Genomic DNA, 12,778 nt, shown 5'->3' on the forward strand with positions numbered 1-12,778 from the left:
CTAATGAGCCAATCAACCAGTTTATTAGAGACGGCGTGCAGCTACTACAATGCCTCTATTCAGTTCACAACTCAAAGGGACGCTCGGGCTGAAGACCAGCACCACACGTGTCTCATGTTTGTCTTCTTTCTAACGTGTGTCATTGTTATTATTGTGTCGCAGGATCTTTTCTGTGCTCTCCGCCATCCTGTACCTTGGCAACGTGACCTACACGAAGAAGGCAACGGGCCGAGATGAAGGCTTGGACGTGGGCCCACCAGAGGTCCTGGCAACCCTCTCTGACCTACTAAAGGTAACTTGAGTGTGTGTCTGTGACTCTGTGCTTCAGTTTTTGTTTTGTGTTTTAGTTAGGTGTGTGCGGCTGCCACTGTTAAACTGCTGATGTCACTCAGGTTAGAGAGGAGCTGCTGGTGGAGGCGCTGACTAAGAGGAAGACGGTGACGGTCAACGACAAGCTGATCCTCCCCTACAGACACTCTGAGGTAGGCTCAGGAGCATCAGTGCAGTCTCTCTTTAGCGTCTACTTCCTCTTTATTCGTGCTTTGGATTTCTTCTTCCTGTTGGTGTGTTCTGGGTTTCTTTCTGCCTACCACGCCACAAAGCTGCCTCTAACGCTCTATGCATCGCCCCCTCTTTTATCTTCTATCAGGCGATCACAGCACGAGACTCTATGGCCAAATCTCTGTACAGCGCCTTATTTGACTGGATTGTCCTGCGCATCAATCACGCACTGCTCAATAAGAAAGACATGGAGGAGTCTGTTCCAGTAAGAAACACACACATCAGAAAGTGCAAAGACATGAAAAGTCCAGTTACGTCGCCTCCCTTTGTTCCCTTGGTGCTGGCGCTGGTGTTCACTTGGCGTTCTGGTTGTTTTCCAGTGCTTATCCATCGGTGTCCTGGACATTTTTGGCTTCGAGGACTTTGAGACCAACAGCTTCGAGCAGTTCTGCATCAACTATGCAAATGAGCAGCTGCAGTATTACTTCAACCATCACATCTTCAATCTGGAGCAGGTGAGACGTGCAGTGAACGCTGCACTGTCAGGAGGTTTGCCTTCGAGCGCCTCAAACGAACGAATCTCTGTTTATAATAACGAGCATGTGAAGGATGACTCATCCAAACATTACCCGATCTCCGCGGAGGAGAACCGTTATGTGGGAGTGCGTGCTGGTTTATAAATCAAGTTATTGTAATAATATTGCATTTTTTTAGTCAAACATAACTTTGCAGTCACATGATGGTGCAGTTTGTTTCTTTTTGAGACTAAAAATCCGGATATTTGGGTTAAAAGAGCAGCGGTGACACGTTTAACCTCTTAATGCTCTGTCCTGTCACATCCAGGAGGAGTACCAAGCAGAGGGCATCACCTGGCACAACATCGACTACATAGACAACGTGGGCTGCATCCATCTCATCAGCAAGAAACCCACTGGCCTGCTCTACCTCCTGGATGAGGAGAGCAAGTAAGAAAAGTTTATTTTAATCGACGTTGTGTCGATTTATTCTGATTTTCTTTTTCCTTAATCTGTGCTTCTCTCATCGTTCCTTCTTCTCTGTGTCTGTGACCCAGCTTTCCACATGCCACAGACGAGACATTATTAGCCAAATTCAAGCAGCAGCACCAGTGCAACAAATACTTTGTCCCCACGCCGGTCATGGAGCCCGCCTTTGTCATCCAGCACTTTGCTGGGAAAGTAAAATATCACATCAAGGTAGGGAGTGGAGACAAAAGGACGATTGGACCTTGGTTTGAGTGTGAGGGTTTGTGTCTCACTCGTAACTGCCTCTCACCTCACCAGGATTTCCGGGAGAAGAACACAGACCACATGCGCCCGGACATTGTGGCGCTGCTGCGGAGCAGCGACAGAGCGTACGTGCGGCAGCTCATAGGCATGGACCCGGTGGCCATGTTTCGATGGGGCATCCTGAGAGCTACGATCAGGGGCCTCGCTGCTTTCAACGAGGCCGGTCGCACCTGGGCAGCAAAAACTGCAGGTGCGTTATTAGTGTGAAGACTTCCTAAATGCCAGATAACTTTTGCTATGTGTGTTAAATCTGATCAATGAGTAATTATTTAGCACATGATTAATCTTAATAACTGAAATGAATCATCTGCAAAAATCTGAATTCTGCAGATGAATGAATTGTTAAGCTGATAATTATAAAAGACTGCATTGGTTTCAGTCAAAGTAAGCAATCTGATGACTTCATTTCACTACTGCAGTGTCTCTGCTCTGTCATTGTGCACATAGAAGTAATGCAGACTGCAGAGTTGAGGTTAAAGTTTCTCTAAAACTGTTCCCACAAGTCTGATTTGGTGCCTTTTTATTTGCATTATCAGGATTAAATATACTACACACACAAAAAAGAGGGAAAAAAGAGTCATGTGACTTTGATAACACCTTTTTCCTGCCAGAAACTTTGTTAATAATGATTTTTCTCTCTTTTGTTTGTTTGTTTGGGGTGTCAGGTGTTATCCGTCCAGTCACCAGAACTCCTTTAGGAGAGCTTCAGCGGTCCAATACCGCAATAGAAAGAATGTACAAGTAAGTATCGTAATTCAACACGAAACTATGAAACTCACCTTCTGGGTGTCGTGCTCGGGCTGGTTTTTTAACTTTCAGGTTCTTCTGGAGGAAATCTCTGCCTCGCTCCCTGTGGACGTGGCAGTTAATAACGGTGTCACTTTGCATTGTCACGAAGCACAGACTGATTATTTTAAACGGGATCAACATAATGTTCACCCTTCATGAAGCTGCCACATGTGTACACACACACACACACACACACCAGCTTCCTGTTGAAGGTGAAAGATCTGGACCTCCACATTGATCCTTTCTGCTTTGTCACTGTGTCTAATTTGAATTGAATCCTCAGCACTGGCACAAACGCATCTCTCACCAGCGCCACTAAAGATAAATCCTCCTTCACTTTACCTCCGTCACCCATATCCTCTCCACCTTTTGGTGACCCAAGTGTGTGCGGTTCTCTCCTCTCCGTTTCCCTTCCACAGACGAGCTTCTATGCTCGATTTCTACTTTGATCACTCAGAGGAGCGCCCTCTAGAGGCCTTTGAAGACATCTTTGCTAGCTTTGACAGTAAGAAGTAAGTGAATCTGTTTGGCCAGGTGAGAGACGTGAGACATGAGAGAGCACGAGGCCAAACGGGAAGGAACTGTGTTTTGTTTTGTGCCGTTTTCTGAGTTTGCTTTCGTTTACAAACAAAACGATAATCCGAGCTGTCATTCCAACCATAGCACTCGGATACGTCACATGCTAAAATGTCTGCTCCTTTAAATATGGAGTCAGCACAGCAGCAGAACCGAGCTCAGCAGAGTCGTGCTTCCTCTTCCCTTACTGTAATCCCCCCAGCTGCAATAATCCCTCCTCTTCCTCGTGTTTATTATTCTTGCTGTAGAGCGCAGGACAGTGTTTGAGCTGGTCCGCTCTGATTAGCCACCTGGATTACTTGCATCAGCTGGAAGCGCTCGCAGACATTGGTGCACGTGCCGACAGCCCTGCTCACACAGACAAAGACGACTGAGAGCTTTCAGAGACTGGAACAAAACCATAACAGATATTTTTGGTCTGCTGAGACCTCTGCCTCCTGCTTGCAGTTCTGAAATTATGTTTCAAAAACACCCTAAATTCAGTTTTCACCAATATTCAATCGCCCGACGCTTTCCAGATCTGCAGCAGTGAGCTGCAGAGGTTATGTTTCACTGTGGCACATTAATTGCTGCCTGTTCCTTCACTGCCTGACCTCTTGTTCTCATGTCCAGTCGTGGTAAGTACTGCAAAAGTAATGCATGGACTAGATCTGAGGCACGGAAAAGCCCCGTATACCATTAACCTCACCGGCCTCTGTTAAAAATACCAGAGGACGTCCAACTGCCACAAAGCCAGTAACAGTCGCAGCATGGAAACAGATGGAACATCAGCTCTGCATGTGAACTCACCACAGTGCCAGGCGTGTGTGTGTGCGTGCGTGTGTGTGTGTGCGTGTGTGTGTCCGTGTCCAACCCTGTATCTCCCGACCTCTCTCTCTGTGTCCTTTTTTTGCTCTTATAAGGGATATAGCTTCATGGTTGTGTGATCGTCTGTGTCTTGTGGTTTCCTTCTACATGAACAGTAAAGGTTTTGTGGGTTATTCTTCACAGAGTGTGTGTGAAAGCTGACGTTTCTCCTGAGTGTGTGTTTTTTGGTGGTTTGTTTTCCTCTCAGGTGTCCTAACAGAGATGTTTTGTCACACCCCGCTTTACATCTTTTGTTCTTTCCCCTCCTTCTTTGCCCCTTCTCTGTTTCCCCCCCACCTCTCCTGCTTCCCCTCCCTCCCCCCTGTTTACGCCGATTGTGCGTGTGCGTGCGGTGTGATCAGAAACATGCATGCAGAGATCATCAGCTCCATTAAGAACTTGCAGCTGGATGGTGAGGACCCTCGCAAACTGCTGCAGTCCTGGGGTCGCCTCCGCTTCCCGCGACACGTCCTTCAGTGAGTCTGCAGACAGACCTGGCATCAGCTCCTGCTCAGGCAGACCATGCTCATATTAAACTTTATTTTATTTAAATTAATAAAGTAGATCACACGTGTTTGGAGCTGGAGTTGATATTTCCAGCAATGACTAGTTTCCGCGGTCACATTTAAAGCCAGTTTTCTACAGAAATGATTCCAGTCTGATGTGATTTGATCAAATAAAATATTTAATTATTGCATTTTCATATTGTTAGCTCTGCTGTGTAGGTGCTGAGGTTTCTTGAAGGCTGAAATGCCATGAATACTTTTGTTTGCTGCTGCATGAATTTCCAGACTGTTGGCATGCAAGGTCCTTCAGAGCATCTTGTGACGTAATGGCCCAGCAGCCTTGCAGCATGTTACATTTTACAGCAGAAGCAGCGGCGAAGATTTGAAGTTTAGGGTTTTGTTTTTATGCAGTGATCAAAGAGAGAGTATGTCTGAGTACGAGCCTCTGCTGGGCTCATTGTTTAGAGTTACATCCCGTCTCCTGCAGCATACATCCTCTTCCTCTGTCTGTCGTCCTTCCCTCGTCACTCACCTTCTCATCAGTCTTGCTTCTCGCGCTCGTCATTTATCCGATTCAGGTCCAAGCCTAATGTTCATCACTGTCTGACTGCGCATGAAGGAGTCACCCATCCATACTAACCTGGCCTTCACGTACATCATCCGCTTCCTCATTAAGTCGTCAGGTGTTCAGCACTTCTGTCCGTCAGACTCAAAGTTTGTTTCTTCACTTTTTGCAGGAAAAACAAGGGCATCAAAATAAGGCAACCCATCCCAAAGGTAAACCCGAGTAAAGTGTAAAGGCAGATAAACCTGAGATTGTGCTCTTCTTCAGTTTAGTCACGAAGATTGCAAGCAAAGGAATTCATCTTCCATTTATTGCTCTGCAGAGTTTGCTGGATTCTCGATCTCTAAAGTTCATCGTGAGCCTGACGTTGCAGGATCGCACTACCAAGTCTCTGCTCCACCTGCACAAGAAGAAGAAGCCTCCCAGCATCAGTGCCCAGTTCCAGGTAACTTTACCTGTAACCTTATCTGTACATTGTGCTTGCAAACAATCGCCTCTGTGAAGCTCTGGCAAACCGCTGTTTTTGTTGTCCTCAGACTTCTCTGACCAAACTCTTAGAGACTCTAAACAGAGCCGAGCCTTTCTTCATTCGGTGTATCCGCTCCAATGCTGAGAAGGTAAGTGTGATTAATGTTTTCTTTCTTTTTAAATGCAATATCAGAGTAAATTCGTTCATCTGTAATCTTGGTGCTTTTAATAACAAGAACACGTCACATTATTACCACTTTGTAAATGATGATCGTGGGTATTTATGTCAAACTGAGCAGAAGGAGATGCATCTGGATGAAGCCTTGGTGCTGCAGCAGCTGCGATACACGGGTATGCTGGAGACCGTTCGCATCAGGAGGTCCGGCTACGGAGCCAAGTACACATTCCAGGTACTGCAAACGTGCCCTTCCTTTGGGAAATTCACTTCAGGCACTGAGTTCATATTTTCATGTTGATTAGATGTTAATATTATGGTCTGCGTCAGGGCACACGTGAAAAACAGAAGTGGAAACTGCTCCACCTGCTGTGTTCATATACTTTTCTGTTCCTGCAGGAGTTCATGGAGCAGTTCAGGGTTTTGCTGCCAAAGAACGCTACTGCCTGCAAAGAGGACATCTCAGCGCTGCTTGAGAAGAAGATGGGCCTCGACCCGACCACATACCAGATAGGCAAAACAAAGGTACAACCTGTTATGCTCTTACAAACGTGGTCCTGCAGACACCATTAGCATCCGCATTCGTGATGCCACCCTGGTGTGTTTTGTCCTTTCAGGTGTTCTTGAAAGAGCTCGAGCGACAGCAGCTGCAGGACGTGCTGCACAAGGACGTAATGCGCAAGATCATCTTCCTTCAGCGCTGGGTCAGATCTCACCTGCAGAGGAAAGAGTTTCTAGAAATGAGGCAGGCGGCCGTCACGATCCAGGTAAACACAGACCCGATTCCAAACTCTGGGAGGTATTTTAAGAAGGGTCCTGATTGTTTTCACCGTCGTCCTCTCTCTCAGCGTTCATGGCGTCGGTACCGCAGAGAGGAGCAAAGACGGCAAGCGGCCACTCTGATCCAGGCGGTGTGGAGAGGCCATAGACAGAGATCGGCGTACGCCAAGCAAAGAAGAGGCGCTACCAAAATCCAGGCCCTGGTCAGAGGACACTCTGCACGCAGAAGGTAGAAAACACACTCGGCAGGGCTGCCTGTGTAATCTGCTGTGTGAGAGGTGACGCTGACAGTCTGGTGTCGCATTATCTGCTGTGCATTTCAGGTGCCATTCAATCCGTGAGGAGAAACGGAAGAAAGAGGGGGAGGAAGAAGAGGCTCGGAGGAGGGCTGCAGAAGAAGACAGGATGCGAAGGGAAGAGGAGGAAGAGGCAAGAAGAAAAGCAGAAGAGGAGCAAAGGCGAAGAATGGAAGAAGAAGAAGCAGCAAGGAGAAGAGCAGAAGAGGCAGCCAGGAAAGCAAAGGAGCAGGAGCAAAGACTTGCAGAGGAACCTCAAACGAGAGAGGACTCAGATATAGAGCTGGTCACTGAGGAGATGCTGGATAAAAACCTCAATGCACAGGGTTTAGAGGAGGAAGAGGAGGGTGAAGATGTTAATAGAAGTTCAAATTCAGAGGAAGAACATGGCAAAGAGAAAGAGCTGGAGCGTGAGGCAATGCATTCGGAAGCTTACGGTAACCAAGCTGAGGCTGGACCCCAGCTGGATGAGGAGGAGGAGGAGGAGGATCTGGAGAGCCAAACACTAGAAGAGTCAGAGTTAAAAGCTGATCTGCCCTCTGATAGGCTCATCTCCAATGCACTTACGCCCACATCTCCAGCTGAGGGCGAGGATAAAGAAGCTAGCACAACCTCCACACCTCCAAACGCTGAACAAAAGAGACCACAAACTTCGACTGTTAGCAGGGGCCTGTCAACCAGGAGCCAGGAGAAGAGGGAGCAGAGGAGGCAAAGAGGGCTGGAACACAGCCGCAGAGAGTCCGAGCGAGTCGCCTCGTCCTCATCCACCAACAAGGATCCAACGACCACACCGAAGAGCAAAAACCAGGAGACGTCGAAGCTAAAAGAGCGCTCAGACAGCAAGGAGCTGGACCAGTACACCTTTGTGGCCTGGAAAGTGAAGGAAGACAAGGGAGCGAAGAAGGAGGCAAAAAGTTCTCCTCCCTCCGCCGGTCCTGTCCGTCCGTCTTCATTACCTCTGGCGCCCACCGACTCTTTGTCGGAGAGAAATGGCCTCGGCGAGAATGTCGGCGCGGTAAATCTGCAACGTCGGTCTGGGGCGATAAAGGAGAAGCCAGAAAAGTGGAGGGGGAGGAGGAGTAACGGGGAGCTCTCTGAGAACATCAGCCCTTCTCCACCTCAAAGCAGAGAACAGACCAAAAAGCTGTACGTCTTCTGTCGCCGTCTCAGTCTGCTGGCTGAAGCTACTTTACAACATTTAGTTAGTTCAGTTCAGCTTTACTTTAATTGATGACTTCCTCTTCTGTCTCCGTTTCAGGAATGAAACATTCTCATCGATCGACAGCTTGTCTCCAGGCTCTGATGCCGGCGCTTCTATCAAAGAGGTATTTTCCGTTGATTCAATGTAAAGTAACCGTTATAGAGAAACGTTTGTCAGTTTGTGAAAACATCTGCGCTCCTGATGTTGTGTAAGTAACTCGATATTCTCTGCTGAACAGCTTTCCCCGACTGACAGCTCTGGTGATGTTTCAAAGGGAGGCTCCGTGAGAAAGAGACAGCAGGAGGCTGCTGGGTACCAGGATTCAGCCCACTCAGTCACATCCACACCTGACAGGTACCACACAGCTGCTGATGGAGTGCAAACACATGTTCTGGTTGCATAAAAAGAAACGAATGAATGTCAGGCGTGTCTGTGACGTGAACGTTCAAAGTGTGTGGTCATTCTTATGTGTTTTGCTTCTGTGGATCGTAGGCCCAGCGGTTTCTTCAGCAAAATCTTTAAAAAAGGCAAAGATGCCCAGACTCCAGACAACGGAGAGCTGACCTTCGCTCAGACTCTCAACGAGAAGCCGACCGCATGGGAAGGTAAATCGTACAAGAGGAGTAACTGAAGCTGCTTTGCTCACCTGCTGTAGTTTCTGGCCTTAACGACTCGGGACCGCGTTCTCTCTTTCAGCCCCGATATCCGGACACGCGCCCCGATCTCAATCCGGTGACCGCGGCGGTAAAGCTATAGGCAGAAATCCCAGCATTAAAATCAGCCGAGCCACACGAGTCTCTGAACAGTGGAACGCCTCGCTGGATCGAGAAATCACCAACGCCAACGAGCTGCGCCACCTCGACGAGTTTCTGGGCAACCAGGTGAGCGAAAGGCGACAAGATGACAGACTCGATGTAGGAAATGAGATTCGCACGTTTCTAAAAGGATTTTATTCCTCTGCAGGTGAATGATTTCCGCTCCAGGGGCAAGACGCTGTCAGAGACAGAACACATCTTTGTGACAGCCACCATGCAGTTCAGAGAGAACATCAAAGCCATGTATTCTCTTCCAGTAAGTCTCTGAGCTGCCATCAAAGCAGCTTCATCACACCGATCAACGTTCACCCTCACCATCGTCTCTTCTTCCTCGTTTTCCCTCCCGTCTCCTAACAGAAACCCACCATCGGCTACAAAGGTCTAATGTCAGGCTACCAGAACAAAGTGATGCACCTGGCAGGGAGCAAAAAGAAGGAAGAAGTCCAACTGGTGGTGAACCTGTTCCAGTCAGTGTTGGATGGTTTCATTAGAGGAGAGATGAAGAAGGAGGAGGCTGAACCTGCAAAGGTAAAAACAAAGCAACTCGAATTGTTCAGCCTCGTTACTGCGAATAAGAAAAACAGTGTTTACACCTGTGATTTCTGCCTGTCTGTCGTCAGCCTGCCAAAGCGAGAAAGAAGAGGAGGAAGAAAGACAAAAGTGTAAGTGATGTAGCGTTTGACTTCTTTTATCACAGTAATAATTTTGTCTTTAATTCGAGCCCCGGCTCCGACAGTCTCGGTCGTTGTGTCCTTGGGCAAGACACTTCACCCGTTGCCTACTGGTGGTGGTCAGAGGGCCCAGTGGCGCCAGTGTCCGGCAGCCTCGCCTCTGTCAGTGCGCCCCAGGGCAGCTGTGGCTACAATGTAGCTGCCATCACCAGTGTGTGAATGTGTGGATGACTGAATGTGTAAAGCGCTTTGGGATCCTTAGGGACTAGTAAAGCGCTATACAAATACAGGCCATTTACCATTTTAATTGAGTGGCTGTCTTTTTAGGTGGAAAGTCCTCTGGATCACATTTTCAGTAACTATCAGGTCAACATTATGCAGTCATGTGACCAGTGTACTTCCTACATCTGGGGCATGGAGAAGGCCTACATGTGCAGCAGTGAGTGAGCCCGACAAAACGTTTTCAGCACAGCATGCTGTAAAAGACTCAAGTTCAGCTTCGACTGAGTTAAATTCTTAATCTTTTCTCACAGATTGTAAAATGGTGTGCCACAAGAAGTGCATCTCCAAGATAAACACCGACTGCTCCACCTTCTGTGCCAAAAAGGTGGGTTTTCATCATAGACTGTAAGTAAAGGATGGCTGTACCTAGTGCGGTATCGCCTGCTGGTTTGCATTTGCCCACCAAAGGTTAGATCTGCACACTCCTGCAGCATGTCTGTGCAGTGGTTATCCTCCTCCATACTCCTGCCTCCTCCCACCGTCTGAAAACATTCACATCTGGTTAATCTGTGATTTGAAGTTGTCGTGGATGAGAGGAAGATGAAGTGCTTAAAGTTTGTAGAATACTGTAAACGGGTTAATCCAGTGTTTTAAATGATTCTCATCTACTTCAAATTACCTCCTGTTCCTGTTAACTTAATTAAAAAAAACCACAAACATAATAAAAATGATATGCTAGTTGACAGACATTGTGTATAAATGTATGTTTAAAGGTGGTGTGTAGTCTAACCTGCATGGAGAGGTCAGTAAGACTACGAAAGCACAAAAAAATGTCACTCCCTTTCATCTCATAGCCAGTTGTCAGTCACAAAGTAGCCACGCCCAGAATCAAACCTCACTTTGCTTTTTGCTTTTGTTTTTAAATGTAACCATAATTTACTATTTCCATGAAGAAGTTTGAAACTCATGTTTGGGACCATAAACTCATCACGAGACGTTTACTGAACTAAAGTCGAGTAATTTTTCTCTCCAGTTGAGGTTTGTTACCATCAGTGTTGCCCTCTACTGGCCATTGGAGAGAATGTAGTTTTAAGAACATTGGCTTCGATTTGCAGTGGTACCCATCTTTTATATACAGTCTATGTTGTGCATTAAATAAAATACAGGGCTGGGTTAGTGATTAGTTATAAACACTGTGCATAAAAAGTTGTTTTCTAATCCAGCCCCTGTTCCACTAGCTTTGAATAAAAAATTAAATTTTCTAATCAAGTAATTTTTTTTCTGCTGGTCTTTTTAAAAAGCTTATTTGCACTGTCGGCGTCAGCTGCATATTTATCTTTGATCATAGACATGCAGTGTTTGAAAACGTTAAATAAAATTAATGTAAGCGGCCCTTCGGGAGGAAGCAGCTGCCTGGGAAACACGCTTCCACGTGTTCAATAATATTTGGGAACATGTTTTTATATATAACAGCACAGTGACTCGTTTGTAGTGAGGAATGTGTGATTCGGATGTTGTGGATGGATTATGGCGAGGTCTGACTGACCGCTGCCGTCTGGTGACTCCACAGAATGATGACGAGTTTACCGGGCAGCACTTCGGGGTGCGTGTGTGTCACCTGCTCAATGAAAAGAATCCGGTACCGATGGTGCTGGAAATGTTGCTGGAGCACGTGGAGATGCACGGCCTCTACACGGAGGGCATCTATCGCAAATCGGGCTCTGCCAACCGAATGAAAGAGCTTCACCAGAAACTGGACACAGGTCAGACATCAACTTGGTTTCTGCTTTTTCTGACTCATAAAATGACATCACTGTGCTGATGACGACTTTGTGTTTAGACCCCAACTCGGCCTGCCTCGAAGACTATCCCATCCACACAGTGACAGGCTTGGTAAAGCAGTGGCTGAGGGAACTGCCAGACCCACTGATGACCTTCACACATTACAACGACTTCCTGCATGCAGTCGGTGAGGAGGACATTTCTCACTAGTGTGCTCGTGTCTTTGCATTTTTGTCTGCATTTGAAGAATTGATTTATGTTGCATTTTCCTCTTGTCAGACCTTCCAGAGAAGCAGGAGCAGCTTCATGCCATCTATAAAGTTCTGGATGAGCTCCCGACTGCAAATTACAACACCTTGGAGAGGCTCGTCTTCCACCTCGTCAGGCAGGGATCCTCGTTTGTTTGATTCTGTTCACTTCTACTGCACTGAGATGGCTTGGCTCATTGTCTCCTGTCTTATTTGTTATGCGTGTATTCAGTTAAACGGCGAGGTGATCATTTACAGCAGTGTGTGATTCTCCTGCAGGGTGTGCAAAGAAGAGGCTCACAACCGCATGTCTCCGAACTCACTGGCCATAGTGTTTGCACCGTGCATCCTCCGCTGCCCGGACAGCGCAGACCCACTGCTCAGCATGAAAGACGTTGCCAAGACAACCACGTAAGACCGCCAAGAAATCTCATGAATGCAATATGAGGATTGAATTGGGTGGGTGTGGGGTGTCCTTGTGTTCACTTGGACTCTGAAAGAGGAAATATTTACATTTTAATTTATTCGGTTAATTCAGTTTATTTTATATAGAACCAATCCTCAACAACAGTTGCCTCAAGATGCTTTATATTGTAAGGTTAAACTGCTAAAATAGTAGAAATAAGCCCCACCAATCACATGAGAGGGACTTGTTGACAGTGGGAAGGAAAAACTCCCTCAGCCATCTAATCTTTATGTCCAAAACCCCCCAAAGGCTGGAAGAAGTGTGGGTCCTGATCGCTCTTTTGTTTGCAGATGTGTGGAGATGCTCATCAACGAGCAGATCCGGCGCTACAACGAGAAGATGGAGGAAATCGAGCAGCTGGAGTACGCCGAGGCTCTAGCCGTTAACCAGCTGAAGCTCAAGAGGCAGAACACGGTGAGGAAGAGAGCGCCGCTCGCCTCTGTCCGCGTCCTTGTCCATTTAGCCAAATTAAGTCGACACTAAGAAGTTGGATGAAGGTCACATAATAAAGTTGACCCCACTGTCAGAGTCTGATATCCTTAGCTTCCGTGCGTAACGTGTCCA

The 12,778-nt window shown here is 47.1% G+C and overlaps 1 protein-coding gene across 7 annotated transcripts in view; it reads left to right on the forward strand.

Moving 5' to 3' along the window:
* si:zfos-588f8.1 overlaps nucleotides 1-12,778 on the forward strand; it is a 53,661-nt gene that overhangs the window by 36,913 nt on the left and 3,970 nt on the right. For 4 of the 7 annotated variants that reach the window (XM_063465711.1, XM_063465712.1, XM_063465716.1 and 1 more), the window contains exons 9-40: nucleotides 163-292; nucleotides 393-482; nucleotides 650-766; nucleotides 882-1,016; nucleotides 1,345-1,466; nucleotides 1,574-1,715; nucleotides 1,803-1,998; nucleotides 2,474-2,549; nucleotides 3,017-3,109; nucleotides 4,382-4,495; nucleotides 5,263-5,302; nucleotides 5,413-5,535; nucleotides 5,627-5,707; nucleotides 5,858-5,968; nucleotides 6,133-6,258; nucleotides 6,351-6,500; nucleotides 6,582-6,742; nucleotides 6,837-7,955; nucleotides 8,068-8,134; nucleotides 8,249-8,364; nucleotides 8,503-8,615; nucleotides 8,707-8,891; nucleotides 8,974-9,081; nucleotides 9,183-9,353; nucleotides 9,446-9,487; nucleotides 9,824-9,935; nucleotides 10,030-10,103; nucleotides 11,289-11,481; nucleotides 11,559-11,687; nucleotides 11,780-11,885; nucleotides 12,028-12,159; nucleotides 12,505-12,628. In XM_063465711.1, the coding sequence (XP_063321781.1) occupies nucleotides 163-292; nucleotides 393-482; nucleotides 650-766; nucleotides 882-1,016; nucleotides 1,345-1,466; nucleotides 1,574-1,715; nucleotides 1,803-1,998; nucleotides 2,474-2,549; nucleotides 3,017-3,109; nucleotides 4,382-4,495; nucleotides 5,263-5,302; nucleotides 5,413-5,535; nucleotides 5,627-5,707; nucleotides 5,858-5,968; nucleotides 6,133-6,258; nucleotides 6,351-6,500; nucleotides 6,582-6,742; nucleotides 6,837-7,955; nucleotides 8,068-8,134; nucleotides 8,249-8,364; nucleotides 8,503-8,615; nucleotides 8,707-8,891; nucleotides 8,974-9,081; nucleotides 9,183-9,353; nucleotides 9,446-9,487; nucleotides 9,824-9,935; nucleotides 10,030-10,103; nucleotides 11,289-11,481; nucleotides 11,559-11,687; nucleotides 11,780-11,885; nucleotides 12,028-12,159; nucleotides 12,505-12,628 (4,798 nt within the window). The remainder of the gene's footprint in view (nucleotides 1-162; nucleotides 293-392; nucleotides 483-649; nucleotides 767-881; nucleotides 1,017-1,344; nucleotides 1,467-1,573; nucleotides 1,716-1,802; nucleotides 1,999-2,473; nucleotides 2,550-3,016; nucleotides 3,110-4,381; nucleotides 4,496-5,262; nucleotides 5,303-5,412; nucleotides 5,536-5,626; nucleotides 5,708-5,857; nucleotides 5,969-6,132; nucleotides 6,259-6,350; nucleotides 6,501-6,581; nucleotides 6,743-6,836; nucleotides 7,956-8,067; nucleotides 8,135-8,248; nucleotides 8,365-8,502; nucleotides 8,616-8,706; nucleotides 8,892-8,973; nucleotides 9,082-9,182; nucleotides 9,354-9,445; nucleotides 9,488-9,823; nucleotides 9,936-10,029; nucleotides 10,104-11,288; nucleotides 11,482-11,558; nucleotides 11,688-11,779; nucleotides 11,886-12,027; nucleotides 12,160-12,504; nucleotides 12,629-12,778) is intronic. The other 3 variants (XM_063465714.1, XM_063465713.1, XM_063465715.1) reach the window with 3 other exon arrangements.

This window comes from Pelmatolapia mariae, linkage group LG23 (assembly GCF_036321145.2).
Source record: "Pelmatolapia mariae isolate MD_Pm_ZW linkage group LG23, Pm_UMD_F_2, whole genome shotgun sequence".
Classification (NCBI taxonomy): domain Eukaryota; kingdom Metazoa; phylum Chordata; class Actinopteri; order Cichliformes; family Cichlidae; genus Pelmatolapia; species Pelmatolapia mariae.